Source organism: Brienomyrus brachyistius, chromosome 25 (assembly GCF_023856365.1).
Source record: "Brienomyrus brachyistius isolate T26 chromosome 25, BBRACH_0.4, whole genome shotgun sequence".
Classification (NCBI taxonomy): Eukaryota; Metazoa; Chordata; class Actinopteri; order Osteoglossiformes; family Mormyridae; genus Brienomyrus; species Brienomyrus brachyistius.
The window spans coordinates 11867812-11882776 of NC_064557.1; the positions used below are offsets into that span (position 1 = coordinate 11867812).

General features: G+C 48.3%; 2 protein-coding genes across 7 annotated transcripts in view; both read left to right on the forward strand.

The window, feature by feature from the left end:
- The window catches only part of LOC125720430 (uncharacterized), a 284101-nt gene extending 269191 nt beyond the window's left edge, over positions 1–14910 (forward strand). Inside the window, exons 1-3 of one of the 6 annotated variants that reach the window (XM_048995867.1) lie at positions 5143–5359; positions 5585–5696; positions 13632–14910. In XM_048995867.1, the coding sequence (XP_048851824.1) occupies positions 13705–14910 (1206 nt within the window). In that variant the 5' untranslated portion in view covers positions 5143–5359; positions 5585–5696; positions 13632–13704. Of the gene's footprint in view, positions 1–5142; positions 5360–5584; positions 5697–6527; positions 6786–6956; positions 6979–8263; positions 8568–10562; positions 10788–13631 lie in introns of those variants that run through there. The other 5 variants (XM_048995868.1, XM_048995869.1, XM_048995872.1 and 2 more) reach the window with 5 other exon arrangements.
- Positions 9–3777, forward strand: fgl1 (fibrinogen-like 1). The gene is made up of 7 exons (XM_048995879.1): positions 9–921; positions 1291–1462; positions 1814–1973; positions 2056–2153; positions 2397–2485; positions 2696–2883; positions 3273–3777. Exons 1-7 carry the CDS (start codon positions 853–855, stop codon positions 3442–3444), a joined length of 948 nt encoding a protein of 315 aa, XP_048851836.1. The 5' UTR covers positions 9–852; the 3' UTR covers positions 3445–3777.
- Positions 14911–14965: the final 55 nt, after the last annotated feature.

Consider the following 14965-nt stretch of genomic DNA (forward strand, 5'->3'; position numbering starts at 1 on the left):
ACAGTCGTATGCAACTATCTCTAAATGTGACTTTTTAAAAAGTGCACACGCAGATACATTGATCAAATGTTGCCTAAATCAGAAGGGGTCCTGCTGAGGACTGGGACTATTCATGGCGTCGGATGGATATCGGGGGTAATGCGGCTGCTTAGGAAACATATTTGAAGAGATTTTAAATATAAACTGGAAAAGTTATTTTGGGTTATTTATGTATTAATACTGTTTTACCAACACTCAAAATTATAAAGTTTATACCTTTAAATATGAAATTTAAATTAAGTCATAGCAAAGTAGTGCGGAATATTAATATTAACTTTAGTAGTATCATCAGCCTTTGGCTATTTGTTATGTGTACAAAAATAACAGCATTTGGATAAAGGTATTTAAGCAATAACGATTTGTTTTGGTGTAATCCGAAGATAACAGCATAGTAACATTTATTCTTCAAAGAAAATCACATACTAAGAAAACTGCATTCTAGTGTATGAGCATTTCTTATATGTGCCTTTATTCCATTAAATCACGCACCGCCCCTTACAGAACTCGAGCACTGCATGTCACCTGTTTTATTTTATTAAAACTGTCGGACACGGTACATAGAGTTCATAGTGGATTGGTTCGGACGGTCTGCTGTTTACGGACATCATTTGATCAGATCCATCTGAGCATTCCTGTGCCGTGATTCACCGCTGGACAGCACCGCTAGAACATTACCCGATCGGCGGAGGAGGGTTACCAGTGTATTGCTGGGAGAGCGGTTGGTGTGTGTTTTTTTCCCCGTGCTATCGCAGACAGGTTCCGATCCGGTTTGATTCTCGCAGAGGATAGATCCGTCAAGAAGCCGCAAGGACAATGAGGATCGCCGGGATGTGGACTGGGCAGGTTCTCACCTTTATTTTCTTTGCGCAAAGTTGTGTCTCGGTAAGGAATATTTTCTGTTCTGCTTCAGCTTTTGTTAAAGCCAAACTTACTGTATTATTTGCATATGTAACACTACAGCAGTATAGTTGTATTACTATTGCAAACACGAAATTTTATATTATAATATTATAGTAAAATCGATTATAGCAAAATATTTTTAATGAAATTATTTTTCAGGGGGACTGAGACAAAAAATAGGGCTGTCAAAAATTAGTTGTATATTTGTGTCACATTTTACTGGCTGTTGAATACTTAATTTGTTCTTTGATAGTCACTTACAGGTCATGTATAAATTTGACCTCTGCTCTCTGCCATGTATCTGCCTTCCCTCACATGTCTATGCACGCCTGCTGGTATACACGTCTGTAGGCCCCAGATGAGTGTCTGCAGGAGACCATACGTCTGCGCGCACAGCTGCATACCTTGCAGGGCCAGGTCGCTAGGCAGCACATCCTGCTGCAACAGCTGCGTGGCCAGGGCATTCAGTCGTCTACAGTGGATAAAGATCCCATTGTCCATGGGGGGCCAGTGGAATACATTGGTAAGGGGGCGCCATGTCTTTGAAAAAAGACAGGAGATGGTGGAGGGTGGTCCTGCTTGCCAGCAAGTCCCATGTGGGTTCTGGCTTCTGGCACTGCCCTTAATTCCGCTGTCCTGCCTAAACATACTCAGCCGGGACTCCCCGAATCATTAGTCGCTCAGCTTGCAGCACTGACCTACATTCACCCAACAGCGGTAAAGAGGGCAATTAAAGAGGGCAATTAACCAAAACCACACGTGTAATTAGTTTATGCTGGGCAGGTGGAATTTCTGAGGTCCAGATCAATTTGAGGGCTATGTCACCAATAAGAATGACAGCAAACCTGTGCCTTGTTTGTTGATGGATGTTCAGACTGTGCTCAGGCTTACAACGACGGGAAAAGGCAGAGCGGGTCCTATCTGCTTAAGCCCCTGCGGTCACCCTCCAGCTTCAATGCCTACTGTGACATGAGCGATGGCGGAGGTTGGACCGTTTTTCAGAGGCGATCGGATGGCAGTGAGTCCTTTGACAGGTGAGAGAATGTCTCTCTGTTTGTTTGGGTTTTTTTTTACGGCAGCAATTTGCTCCCTGACCATAAGAACTTTTTCTTGTAGGGCCTGGGCAGAGTACAAAGCAGGCTTCGGAAATCTGGCATCTCGCACAGGAGAATTCTGGTTGGGAAATGATTACCTGCATTACCTGTCATCTCAAGGTAAGATGCAACGACTTGGTGTAGGGTGTGTGTGGTTCTAGAATATGCTCCGAGTGGGAACATTCTCACTAGCATAACCGTGCAGTGAGTAGATCTTCGCTAAGATGTTCGATATATGGATCAAGTCACACATATTTCAGAATGTCTTACAAAAAGGCTCAGAAAATTAGTTATTTGCTGTAAATTGGCACCAATTCTCAGAAACACACAGTAAGCAAAGTAAACAGTTTTTCTCTTTCGCAGGGGACTACACCCTCAGAGTCAATATGGAGGATTTTGATGGCAATCAGCGTTATGCAGTGTATAGAAACTTCAAAGTGGCCAGTGAGACGGTGAGCCTGCTTTTTAAACAGCATCCATGCTGTCCTGCATGCTGGTCCTCTGCCGACTGACATTGTCCTTCTGCTTAAGGTTCATGGTTTTTATAAGGTCACAAAAACTGGGACGCAGTCCCAAGCCAGGGACATGGATCAAAACATTGTTTCCATTTTAAAGCCTTAAGACAGAGTATATGTGCGGTAGTAAAGCACCACTTTCCCCAGGACGGGTACCAGCTGCAGTTCGGTGAGTACTCTGGGACAGCGGGCGACTCGCTCGCAGGCACTTACCACCCAGAGGTGCAGTGGTGGGCAAGCCACCAAGGGATGAAGTTCAGCACGTATGACCGTGACCACGACCGCTATGAGCGTAACTGCGCCAGGGAGGACAAGGGCGGCTGGTGGTTTAACAGGTTTGTTCTTTTTTTAAAAAAAAATAATTATTTATGGTTAGTTGCTAGCCAAGGTGACCTCAGGTGAGTTTAGCACATTTATACTTTCACAGTGCAAGTTAACACATAGCACAGGTTATCCGGTCTGGCGCTAAATCCCACAGCCTTGAGATAAATGCAGAACCATTTATGGTTCATGGATACACAATAGGCAGGGAAGCATACTTCGTAAGTGAATGTAACTGAAAGTGTCATAGTACTAATATTATTAGTTGTCAGTATTATTATATTGCTGATTAGCATGACTAGTTGCTTTTAATACCTTAAGTGTACTTATGACAAGAAACCTCTTTCAGTGCAAGAAACAGTCTGGAGGTTGATCCTTGTGCTGTTGTTTGATTATCCTCTAGATGTCACTCTGCGCACCTGAATGGTTATTACTATCAGGGTCCCTACAGCGCAGCCACTGACAACGGCGTGGTCTGGTACACCTGGCACGGCTGGTGGCACGGCTGGTGGTACTCCTTGAAATCCGTGGAAATGAAAATCAGGCCTATGGACTTTGAATCGGACCAATCATGAACCAGCATTTTATGTAACTCTTAATTTCATGAATCCTTAATTACTTACTGTGCACTAATGATTATATTACCAACACATATACAGTGTATGTATTTTTATGTGCTAAAAATGGCCATAATTTGTGCTAAAACATGCTAAAATACATCCATATGTCTTTGATCTAGTAGCATATCATGTTATTCATGTTATTCAATGATCTCTTGGGAAGGATATAGATTGTCCGATTTGCTCTGGGATCGTGTGTTTCTAGCTGGGCCTTCCATGCAGTGATCACTCTGATCATTTGTATTCTGAATGTTACTCCTCTTTCTAATAAACTTGCTAAAACGTGAAGATACTCGTCACAGACATCCATACCTCAGATTCCTGGGGATTTTTTCCTAGCTGTAGGATATTCCGTCAGTGTTTTAATAAACGGTCATGATTTGCATGTAAGTACCAAGCGTGGCAGGGTTTGCTGAGCCCCAGGGAGCAGCGTAGTGCAGCATGGAGGGTGGTGTAGGTATGAGGGTTGGGGGGGGGGGGGTGAGGCTAGCTGCATTGGGGAGGTGGTGTAAGCGAGAGTGACTAGTAAGGCAATGGGCATTTAAGCAGTGCAGCATAAGTGTGAGGTTTTGGGAAAATGGAACATAAAATATATATGAAAAGAAATACATTTATTGGAAGTGTTCAAATGAAAGAAAAGCTGTTTACAGACACCTCATGTCAAAGGAATGGGCGGAAGTGACAGCTAGAATGATGTCAAGATGAGATTTATTATCGGATGATAAATCTAGGAATGCAGGTCCCAGGAATTATGACACACAGGTGTGTGTTTGTGCTACTGCTGATGGATATTAATCATCACAGGAGCCAGTATTGTTATTCCATCATGGACCAGCGATCCTGCTTAGACCAGGGACGTGACTGTTTGTCATGTCCCGTGATCAGGGTGATGGGCAATCTCGCAGTACCCGCACCAGAGAGAATTATCCTTCAGGCCAGACGGGGAACAGGGCCAATTGTAAGGCTGGCATTTGGGAAATTAATTTTGTGAGGTTTTATCAAAGATAGCTGAGTCTTGCTGGAAGGTAATTGTTTTACTTCCTGGACCCAACACACCTTTTCAGAGAACATCCTTTCAGAGGAACAAAGGATGAAATTTAACACGCCTCTGTGCCTGCATGTTCTACGCACTCTGGCTGGACAGTCTGATGGGGGTGCAGACAGAGGACGATGGAAAGCAAAAACACTGGCCTTCCACATCCGATGATAACAACAGGCGTTTGTTTTCTTTAATTTCTGTGCAGTCAGTCCCTGTAATTATAGCTTTTCATGAGTAATTACTGGGATAACAAAGAAAACAGTTTTTTTTTACTTCTGCATGTTGTGAAGTGTAGTGAAAAAAGTGTTAAAACAGTTTTGATGTCAGGACAGTTTAAAAAGTTAAGTGCTGAACAATTATGATCACGCAACTTTCTAGCACTGACATACTAGTATGCTTCTCCTATACGGTTCGATAGTGTTTGCTTTCATATTCGTGCCTTGTCTTTGTGGGACGAAAAACGGTCAGTGAGGTTAGATGGTGCTGTTATCTACACAAAGAGGCACTTCACTGGGGACGGACTTTTATCGTTGTCTTGGCAACTTGTGAGTTTTGTTTATTGTTATATCCGCCTTAGACTAACGTACCGGCAAGATACGGAGCACAGGCACGACACAAAGAAACACAGGGGACGCGCACTTTGTGCGCGCAACTAAGAGCGTGAATGCGCGCGACTGATATATGGCCGTCCTGACGCTTAGACACAGTTGCCACTGTTGTATTTTGTATTTATTTTTAAGTTCGTGAGTATCGTTAAGTGTAGGTTGGCATTTTTATTAACGGAAACAAGATGGACAGGGTTCCTGCATCATACGCCATTAAGAATAAGAAGTAAGAAATGTGTTTTAAACAGGGCTCGAGTTATGGGATATGTCATGGGATACAAACTGTATGAGGCCATAAAAAAAAGAAAAGAAAAAAAAGAAGTGTGAGGCCATTTCCACAGAGGGAAAACAATCTCTTTTAAAAATATATCCCCCCTCCCCACCAGCCTCAGTACCCCTAAACTGTCCCTGCGTAATTTCACCCACTTAAAAAGTCTGCGGACTATTTCAGGGCGGACTCCTACGTGAAACAGCCTAAGGATGCACGGTGACGTCACACAGGTATAAAGGAGGTTGGAAAAGGCGGCGCTGCTTTCCTCCGCCGGACGAGCTGGCTGATGTCAGTAAGTAACTGTGATACAGGCGATAAGTTAGGCCCTAAATCAGGCTTTTTTATACCAGTGCTCCCCCCTCTGCAAAATGTACCCCGGGCCGCCGAATTGAAAAGTTATGATGGGCGCTCCGCGTGGTCGGAAGGGTGGAGAAACATTGACTTAACCTTAAAGATCAGATATGCGCGCGTTGCCGGACGTAGTGTGTTTATGATGCATCTGATGACGATTTGTGGCGGTGCATGACAGTTCGCAGCTGCCCAGTGGTGTATAGAGTGCCTGAACACCTAACAGTAACTAAAGGGGGAGATACCTAACTAGTTAAATGACTGATGAAATTTAAATCGCCCATTAAAGTACCACTTGAGTAAACGTCTTGGAGTATCTGTATTAGCGACTTAAGTATCTTAATACTTAAGCTTGTATTAAATGCAGATTTAAGTAAAATAGTATTAAACACTCCGCTATATATATAATAGCTCTTTGTATCAGTTTTCAAAAAGAAGAACTAGGTGCTGTGAGAATGACAGCAATGTATTCCTCAGATGGCCCTGTCACTCCCGTTTAATCCCCTCCTCCGCCCACACCCCCCCCCCCCCCATCCTCTACAATCTCTGCCCCCCACACAGTCTCCCCACTCTCCAAAAAATCTTTATGAGCAGATCAGCTTTGTGTCACTTGTCTCAATGTTCTAATTAGGTTCACCAGATTTACATTATGATTGACCTTTCATGTGCCACCACAAAGTCACACTGCTTCGATTTTAGTACGAGTTATCTCTAAATGAAATAGCCCCCAGATAATTACTTGTATAGTGTTACTGGGAAGTTTCAAAAAGATTCATGAAATACTTTTAGCGTTACTCTGCCCTCGAGATCCTTCTTTGCTGCCACACAGCGCTGTTGCTTTAAATTTGGTAATTTTTTGCGAAAAAACACTTGCCACCTGGGGACTGCTGATTACCGTTTTTTAGTCTGTGGAAATGTATATATCGGCGGGTTAATTATGATTATACGTCAGTATAAAACCTCTAAAGCAGCGGTTCACAGACCTTTAAAAGATCTCGTACCACCATCACGGCACCGTTCCTGATCTATACTGGTAGGCGCTCCTGTTGTCAAGCGATAAACCTCGTGTAGTGACGTTTTCTCTCCGCGCTCGTGTTTGCTGCACGTTTAGTTGTTGCAGAGTTTTGCTGCTGGTCGCAATCTCGTCAAACTCTGGTTTTTAGATGTTTAATCAGATTACTGGTGTCGTATAGGAACCTGATTTCGTATCGCCTCCTGATAGTTTAGTACGTAAGTGTTTCCTTCGCCAGGTTTTTGGTTTCGTTGTTACCTTTGAAGTATCTCCATTCTGCATATAATTCGTTCCGTTTACTCTGCTCTTTAATGGTCCTGCTGATACGTCGTATCGGTAATGGGTTTCGGTACACTGTCATTCGGGACGAGTACTTGTGTGCAATGTTGATAAGATCCATCAAATACTTTATCGAATTCACAAAATCAAGGGTCTCTCTTCCCTTTGCTGCCACTAAGTGGCGTTGCTTCAGTTTTGCCGAGATTTCTCTCAAAATATAGAGTGACATTACTTTTCCTATACAGAGTTTCATCCATCAAGTACTCCTGCCTTGTCAATGCCAAAACCATATGTATTTGCAGTTGTTTGTGATTTTACTATGCTACTGTAGGCAAAATTAGGTCAGCCATGTAAAATGTAATAACAATGGTTGTCAATAGTCATAAATTAGTGTAAAGTACAGATTTTTTTTATTGAAGGTGAGTAGAAAGTGAGAATTGCTAATATTGTTAATAGTAAAAGTATAGAGTTGCTGAAATAATAAAGTACAGTTACTTGCGTTGTACAGACTGCTTTTGGAGTGGGGGTGTTCCACACTGTGGCCTGTCCTTCCACCTGATCCGCATAATGACTCTGGGCTGGGAGTATGCCAGTGTTTGCCCTGTTTAATAATGTGAGAGAAACTATCTCCAGTGTGCATCTGATGGCACTGTGTGTCGCCATGCAGACTGCATACAGTTGGTCAGTAATGCAGTGCATCACTGGCAGTTTGTTGGCTGCTGTGCCTCTTGTCGTATTAGAACAGGCCTTTTGGGCAGCACTCCCTGACCACACTGTCTGCCTGATGTCTGTGTCTGTGTCTGTGAGCCGCAGCCCTGATTAACTCTGACAAAATGCTGGATGCCGTCCAAAGGGAACGTTTTAATCAAAGATGGGTGGCCCTCGGGGAGCACTTTCATGCACAGGGTTACCTAGCGTGAAGCTCAGGGGCCTCTGCTGAAAAGGGGCCCCAACCAAGCCTGTTAATCAAACTTTAAGCCTTTACTGAAGGCTGGTGACGGATGCAGGTGCAGCAGAACTTGGCGGGGGGGATTTATACCAAGGGCAGTCTTGCCAAGTTCACCCTTGAGGGCTGTTTCTGGATCAGTTGCTCTGGCATGTGAACCTTGCGGGTCAGCTGGAACGGGCAGGGTGCAGTGCGAGCAGGAGTGCTTATATAATGCACTTATTCCTGGTCTTGTCGGTGCCTGCTGTGTGTGCCTGTTCACTACGGCCATGTTGTCCAAACCATTCCTCAGGAACTCGGACAATCCATGTTTTTGTTGCAGCGGTAGCAAAAATGTGGACTGTGGCAGGGAGCAAAAACACCGTTTTGGCATGGAACTGGGAAAGAGCAAAAGCGTAGATGTTTAGGTGCCCCTGAGGATTGGGTTAGGCTGCTGGTTCCATCACACATAGGGTTCTGCTTGAGTGCGTGCAGGGGAAAGCTGATCCGATGTAACCGGACCTCGGTGCACGACCTGATGAGCTGTGGAGCGTCTGTTTAGAGTTACCCTTCCCTCTGGGGTGACGCTGGTTCTGCAGGTAAGTGTGATCTGGTTGTTATGGTGCGTGAGGTGCTGTCAGGTTCCTCCAGTCCAGGAATGCCCAAGCAGAGGCACAACTTCCATTTCTGCTTCCCGGCGGGTCTTGAATGCAGTGATGGATCATTATTCTGCTCCAGGCTGCTAAGCGCTTGTCCCCAGAGGCTGTCAGGAGGCTCCCGTAGGCTGGGTCTCCCTCTGAATGTGCTGAACTTTGGCCCTGGGAGTACAGACCTAACAGATTCACTCATGTTGCTCCACCCCCCAATCGTTCCCCAAAGTTTTATTTAACCACTGTTAATTGGCTAGCACCCCCCACCACTGAGCCGCACCCAATCAAAACCATTAGGCAGCTTTTCTTAGTCAAGTGCCAAAGGTTGTGTGTTGGAACAAGGTCTCCAGCTGGTTCACAGTGTGGGGCCAACGTGTCCATTTGATGGCTGCGGTTAGGTTGTTCAGTTGGCGATGTTGGTCGTGTAGATAAGAGCTGAGCTCTCATGCCTGACTTGGCTGATCTTTGTCAGAGCTGTCCTGGGGGGAGTGAGGGGGTCAATCTGACCTCCATGTTCTGTGATTACTCTCTCCAGGTCATATTCAGCACTCCGGTGTGATGTTCTTTGACACCCACTAAAGTGAGGCTCTACCTATACCCTACCCCAGTGAAGTACTTTAAGGTTCCATTCCTCAGACTTAGAAGTTCTCCAGTCAAACCCTTCATTACTGGTAGTTGGCGTCACTAATTCACTTGAAGGGGGCAAAGTCTCATGAAGGAGATAATAGATTATTTTGGCTTTTAGCCTCCCCAGTGACTTCCCGCTGATTAGCATTCGTTTTGCTGCTTTGTGACCAAGAGCTTGACGCTAACGATTTGACGCTCTAGATCTCTCGGAGCTGGACAGAGGAACACCAGCCTCACTGACCCGGGTGACGGCCAGGAGTATTAATCACCTTCATCAACTGACCTGGAATCAGCCTTCAGACTCGAGCTGGTACCAGTTACAGGGTTTATTAAAATCACATCTGTGTTGAATGTGACACTTTGGCATCGGCATCATGATTCTAGTCACAAGTGACGAGACTTTGGAAGAGCTGTGGGTGGCGGGGGGGGGGCATCTCGTGGCTGTGTGGGTCGCCATGCTGAGCTGGAGATCCTCTGAAGCCCATAGGTAGCTGTGGCTGAAGCTGTGTACTGGCTGACTTTGCGTTTCACCCTTTAACCTGTCGCGCGGTTTTAAATATTAGAGATCACTGTGAAGTGACATTCCCACTTTCACGGTCTTGCTGGCGACAGCTGAAACTGGACTGAACTGTTTAGGCTCAGGAGCTCGTAACGATGCTGTGGTTATGTGTCTCTGTCTGTCAGATGTAGTGGGCCATGACACCCTTAAATCTGCGGACATTCCTTGAGTCCTGCAGATGCCTTTTTAGGAGCCGAGCTCGGTGAATGTTTTGCAGTTTGCCGCCTACCCGGTGGGTGGGGTCAGGGGGGCAGCGGGGCTCTGCCAGATTGTGGGCGGCTGTCAGTCACTCGGGGTCGTCGAGGTGCTGCTCTTCTGCTTGCTGGGCTGCCTGGTAAAAGTGAGGGTGGTGTTTCTAAATTAGTACGTGAAAAGACACAGTGGCAAACCGGGCCCTTGGTGGGGTGGGTTCTCCCTTTTGAGAGCAGTGGCATGGTTCATGGGCCTGTGCTTGGATTAGACTGGGTTAATGTGTAGCTAAGGGGGGAGGGGGGTGTTACACCTCTCAGGTTTTCCACGATTAATTTAGTCTTCCCTCTTCTGTTGGCTCTGCCTGCACTCTTCCCCTGTATCCTGGTCACTTTCCAGACAGAGCTGCATTGCTGCTGCTCCACTACCCCATTAGAGAAAGAGCTGGGGGGGGGGCTGTTCCCCGCTGCTTAGCGACAATGAATGCTGATTCGCTGTGATGGCTCAGGCCACTCCCACTAGCTGCCTGCCCTGGATCAGGTGATTGTTTGTTCTGCTCAACCCCGCAGAAAGCCGGGCTCCACTGGACCTTGAACCGTCGTGGCTGGCTGGGGGAACGGGCTGATCACCGCTGGCAGATCGTAATCGTCTGCCTTGCAGACACAAGCATCCCCTGTCCCAGGGCCCTTGCCCCAGAGAGCTCGGTCTGTGTCTCGGACTGCAGCCGGAGTGTGCCGAGCTGACCCGGTGAGCTCGTCCAGCCGCAGCCCAGCATCCGAGTCCTCTGAGGCCTGGTAAGTGTGTGTCAGGCGGCTGGCTGCTTCAGTGTGCGTGGCGGGTTCCTGGCTGTGCCGTGAATCAGCAGGAACTGCCGCACCCCCTGCCTGCTATCTGAGTTCCACTGGCTCCAGCTCCTTATTCTGTCTGTTGGTCTGGGTTTTCGACACCAGTAATGACTTCCCTTCCCCCGCTTTGTGGGCTTCGGATCGTTGCAGTTTTCCGAGTCGGGTTCAGGAATGCTTAGGGCTCGGAATCCACACTGCAGTGGTCTGCCTAAGCGCAGCCTAATCTCTAAATCATTCTGTGGTTTGCTGGACAGCGTTGCCGGGATCTCTCGGGCTGCTTGGGGCCCAAGTGCTGATGAAGGCAGTGAGATCAGCCTCTGGCATCCCGCACCAGGTGCCCTTCTGATGTTTGTGATCCATTGGGTTCCCTCATCAGTGATGGCTTCTCGCCGAGGAGGAACCCAGCCAGCTCTTTCTGCATCTGATCGTGCTTTTTGCTTCTTTAGGTTCAGTACTTGAAGTGGGCCGGTACTCGCTTGTACTCAGTACTCGCACCCCTTTGATTTCTCTTCTGAGTACCGGCACCTCTCAGTATCTGCTGGTACTGAATATCAAGGGGAGTTACTGACTCCTGGTGCTGAAAGACGGGGGGGGGGGGGGGTACCAGCACTGAGCCTGTGTCTGTGACACTCTGACTCTGCCAGCCTGCCTATACCCCTCATCATGCTTTTCTCATGACGTGTAGGCTCACACAGCTCATTCAGCGCACGTGTGTGTGTGTGTGTGTGTGTGTGTGTGTGTGTGTGTGTGTGTGTGTGTGCGCGCGCCAGCAGAGTGGCCAATTTTAAACCCACTAAAAGATTAATCCATCTTTCACTAGCCGGAGCTTCCGGAGGTCATGCATCCTGGATGTGTCTCCCAGACCATGCCGTTCCTGCTCACCATAAATGTGCCTCTGCTCATTGGCAATGGGGGAGGGGACAGAGAATCAGGCACCAAATTCACACAGGATAAGTAACCCTGTGGCAGGAAACAGCAGCTTCACTGCATCTGCAATCTTAAATTCTTAAAACCGGTCTGTTTATTCCAGCTCGATGTTTCCAGCCCCCCAGACCCGTTTGTACACTTTGGGGTAGATTATAAATACGTTGTCACAGTTTCTGTTGTGTTGTGTTAATATTTACACACCTTTGCAAATATGAGTACAGTAAGTTTCCCCCCCCCCAGCCTGTTTTGTTCCCTAAACTCCATACACATGTCATCTTGGTTAAATTTCCAGCTGGTTAGATATTCAGAAGTGCCCCGTTGGCGATGTCGGGTCCCTGACTGTCTGCAGTGCTGAAAGGTTGCCTGTTCTGTTCGCGTATATGGAGAACTGGTCGCATCTGTCATGCTGCCTGTCGCCAGTGGGTGGCAGTAGATGTTGCTCCTGTGTGAATTTCCGATCCGGCTGCGTTAAAATGCGCAGGCTACTTACTCATGCCCCTGCCCTCCCCAAAAACGCTGGAACCTTGTAGCGGGTTTGACAGTTGTGTGCTTTATTGCACTGTCTATGACGATGACTCGGGGTGCATTAGGCTCGCTAAGGAGGGGGGAGGAGCTCTTTCTCCTGTCAGGGGGGTGTGGAGTCCAAGCTGCCCCTGCCTTGCATGACCTCACCTCCTGCATCTTTGATGGCATGCTTGGTGTCTCATAAACCGCATTACAAATTCATCATGGGTATCGTGGCTCGACTCTCGGGGCTGGCGTGGGCATACCACACTGACTGTAACCTGACAGCGTGGCTGTGATGGCCCCCTCCCACTGGCACCTTAGGGATTTAGGCGTGTTGGTCTCATTACTCTCGCTGATGCAGTTAACAGGATAGAAATGGCTGCTCCCAAGTGGGCCCCGCCCTCACCGGCTCCAGTGTTTGTCTAAAGGGCCGAATTATCTTGGTAAACACTTAACAAAGTGAGCTTTGACAGCTCTCTGTATGTTTGTGAATCAGAGTACTGTTTACCAGAGATGGGATGCTCTTTGGAATCACTACGGACTTTGACATCGTGCGACTTTAATTACAGGTTCGATTTACGTGCTGATTTTTATCGTTCCGCTTTGGGGGCCTCACTGCAGAAGCTGACAGGGGAGGTGGGGGTTTAAGGCCCGCCCCCTCAGCACAGAGGCCCCGCCCACCAGGACCCGCCTCTTGGGCCTCAGACTACTATTGTACAAAAGCAATGACGTACAAATTGGCCTGGACGTCATGCCAAATGAACAGGGGCGCCTTATCTTCCACTCAGATTGGGGTAATTGGCCCTAATGAAACTCGCTATGCAGACTGAGGGGCCGTGCAGTGTTTGCTTGTGACCCTGGTGTTGCAGACAGGCATTAGCTAACTCAGAATGTGGGGATAATTCTCTGGTTAATTTAGCTCCCTGTGGCCTGCCAGGGTTATCCAGGGGTGACTGACAAACCCCTCAGATACAGATTAGTGATGTATCCTGTACACATAACAAACCAACTTTTTTTTTTTTTTTTTTTTTTTTTTTTTTTTTTTTTTTTTTTAAATAATTGGAGTAACCTAAGTTTGTTGGACGTAGTTCTGCCCTATTGGCCCTGGAGGGCAGTGTCAGCTCTTCACACTCACACGGCGTCCTGTGCTGGGTTGCTCCTGTGTGACAGGCTGCCCTCCCCTGGTCATTAATTTGCTGACTGCTCCTGGGTTCCATCTGAACAGGAGCTTTGAATGCCTGACTCTGTGACAGCGATCACCAGGCCGAGCTTCCTGGGGATTGTCATGTCCAGCAGGAATAGAGATTCGTAGCGTTTTTTAAAAAAATTTTTCTTTCTCCCCCTCCCCTGCCCCCCCAGGTTGCAGCTTTTGCCTCCAGCCCTACAGCCAAGTGGATGAGTCCATAAAGCAGGCTTTCAAGGAACGGTAAAAATGAGTAAGGTACCGTGCAGAGGCATGTACCTGCCCCTGCGCCCCGGCAACCCAAACTGCGACGTCGCGTCCTGTGAGGAGTCGGACTCGTTGAGGAGCATCAGCAGCCTGAGCGAAGGCATCCTGACCAGCCCGCTGGATGTGGAAATGTTGGAGTGTGAGGAGGGAGACGGGCCAGAACCGCTGCTACTGTCCAAGCCGGGTAGTGGGGACACGCTGGGATCTGCGGCGGTGTCCTCCGGTCCTACGGTGCCGTGGAAAAGCAACATCACTTTCCTGAAGACCGACCTTGAGGCTTGTAATGGCAACCAGATTCATGTCCTTCAGTTCGGCGGCCCTGACCACACCAAAGGGAGCCCACAGCACCCACTAGACCATGTCCTGAATGAGGAGGCAGGAAGGCAGGCCGACACGCGTAACGAGAGCTCTGGTGAGGTCCTTGGGGACTCTGCCATGTCCACGAGCTCTGAAGACGTGGTGATGCGGAGGAGCAGCCTGAGCCTCAGCGACTCCGGCAAGCAGCTCAGCGACTCCCTGCTGGGCCGGTCCACCCGCTGCCCCGCCAGAGCCCCCCGCATGGGGACGTCCTCAGTGACGCCCGACATCTGCGAGGGCCTTCTACAAAAGACTCACATCTGTGACATCGATAAAGTCATAGAAACTGGAGTGCGGCAGGAAAATAAAGATGGGAGACTCTTCAGGAGCTCTCCTGCAAATCGACATCCCTCCAAGATGTCCTCCGAGAGCAAGGAGGATGGTGATCTGGCCCTTGACGCGGGGAGCGGCGCCTCACAGCCTCACGGCAGCTTGTCAGACGTCCTGTTTGGCGAGACCTTCGTGTTCTTTGATTCGAATTCCGACTCCAGCTGCAATGCTCAAACCTCTACCCCCGTGCTGGAGTCAGGCAGCAAGAACTTCTGCATCCCGCCTTTCGAGCGCCGGTCACAGATCAGCCAAGCCGGGTCCAGCAGCCCGGCCCTGGGGCCCAGAGGGCTGCAGCATGGGACACCTCCGAATCCAGCCAGAGGCTCAAGGGTGCCGGGTCCCGCCCAGGGAGGAATGGCCAGGCTGGGACTCGCGGAGGTTCCCCAAGCTGCCGGACCTCGAGATTGCAAAGCTCCGGATGACAGCGAAGCCAGTCCCAGCTGGGACACCAAGCAGCGTCTCCGTAAAGGCTGCTGCTGCGGTGTCTGTGACAGGCCCTAAGAAGCCGCCGCCTCCTGCTTCTTCAGCCGGCGCTGGTCCGCCGAGTGCCGGCGGG

Excerpts from the sequence above, each read along its gene's own strand:
- fgl1 (XM_048995879.1), top strand. The coding sequence starts at position 853 with ATGAGGATCGCCGGGATGTGGACTGGGCAGGTTCTCACCTTTATTTTC. Across the intron at positions 2,486-2,695 it reads TCAAAGTGGCCAGTGAGACG|GACGGGTACCAGCTGCAGTT; the intron begins GTGAGCCTGCTT and ends CACTTTCCCCAG. Across the intron at positions 2,884-3,272 it reads GGCGGCTGGTGGTTTAACAG|ATGTCACTCTGCGCACCTGA; the intron begins GTTTGTTCTTTT and ends ATTATCCTCTAG.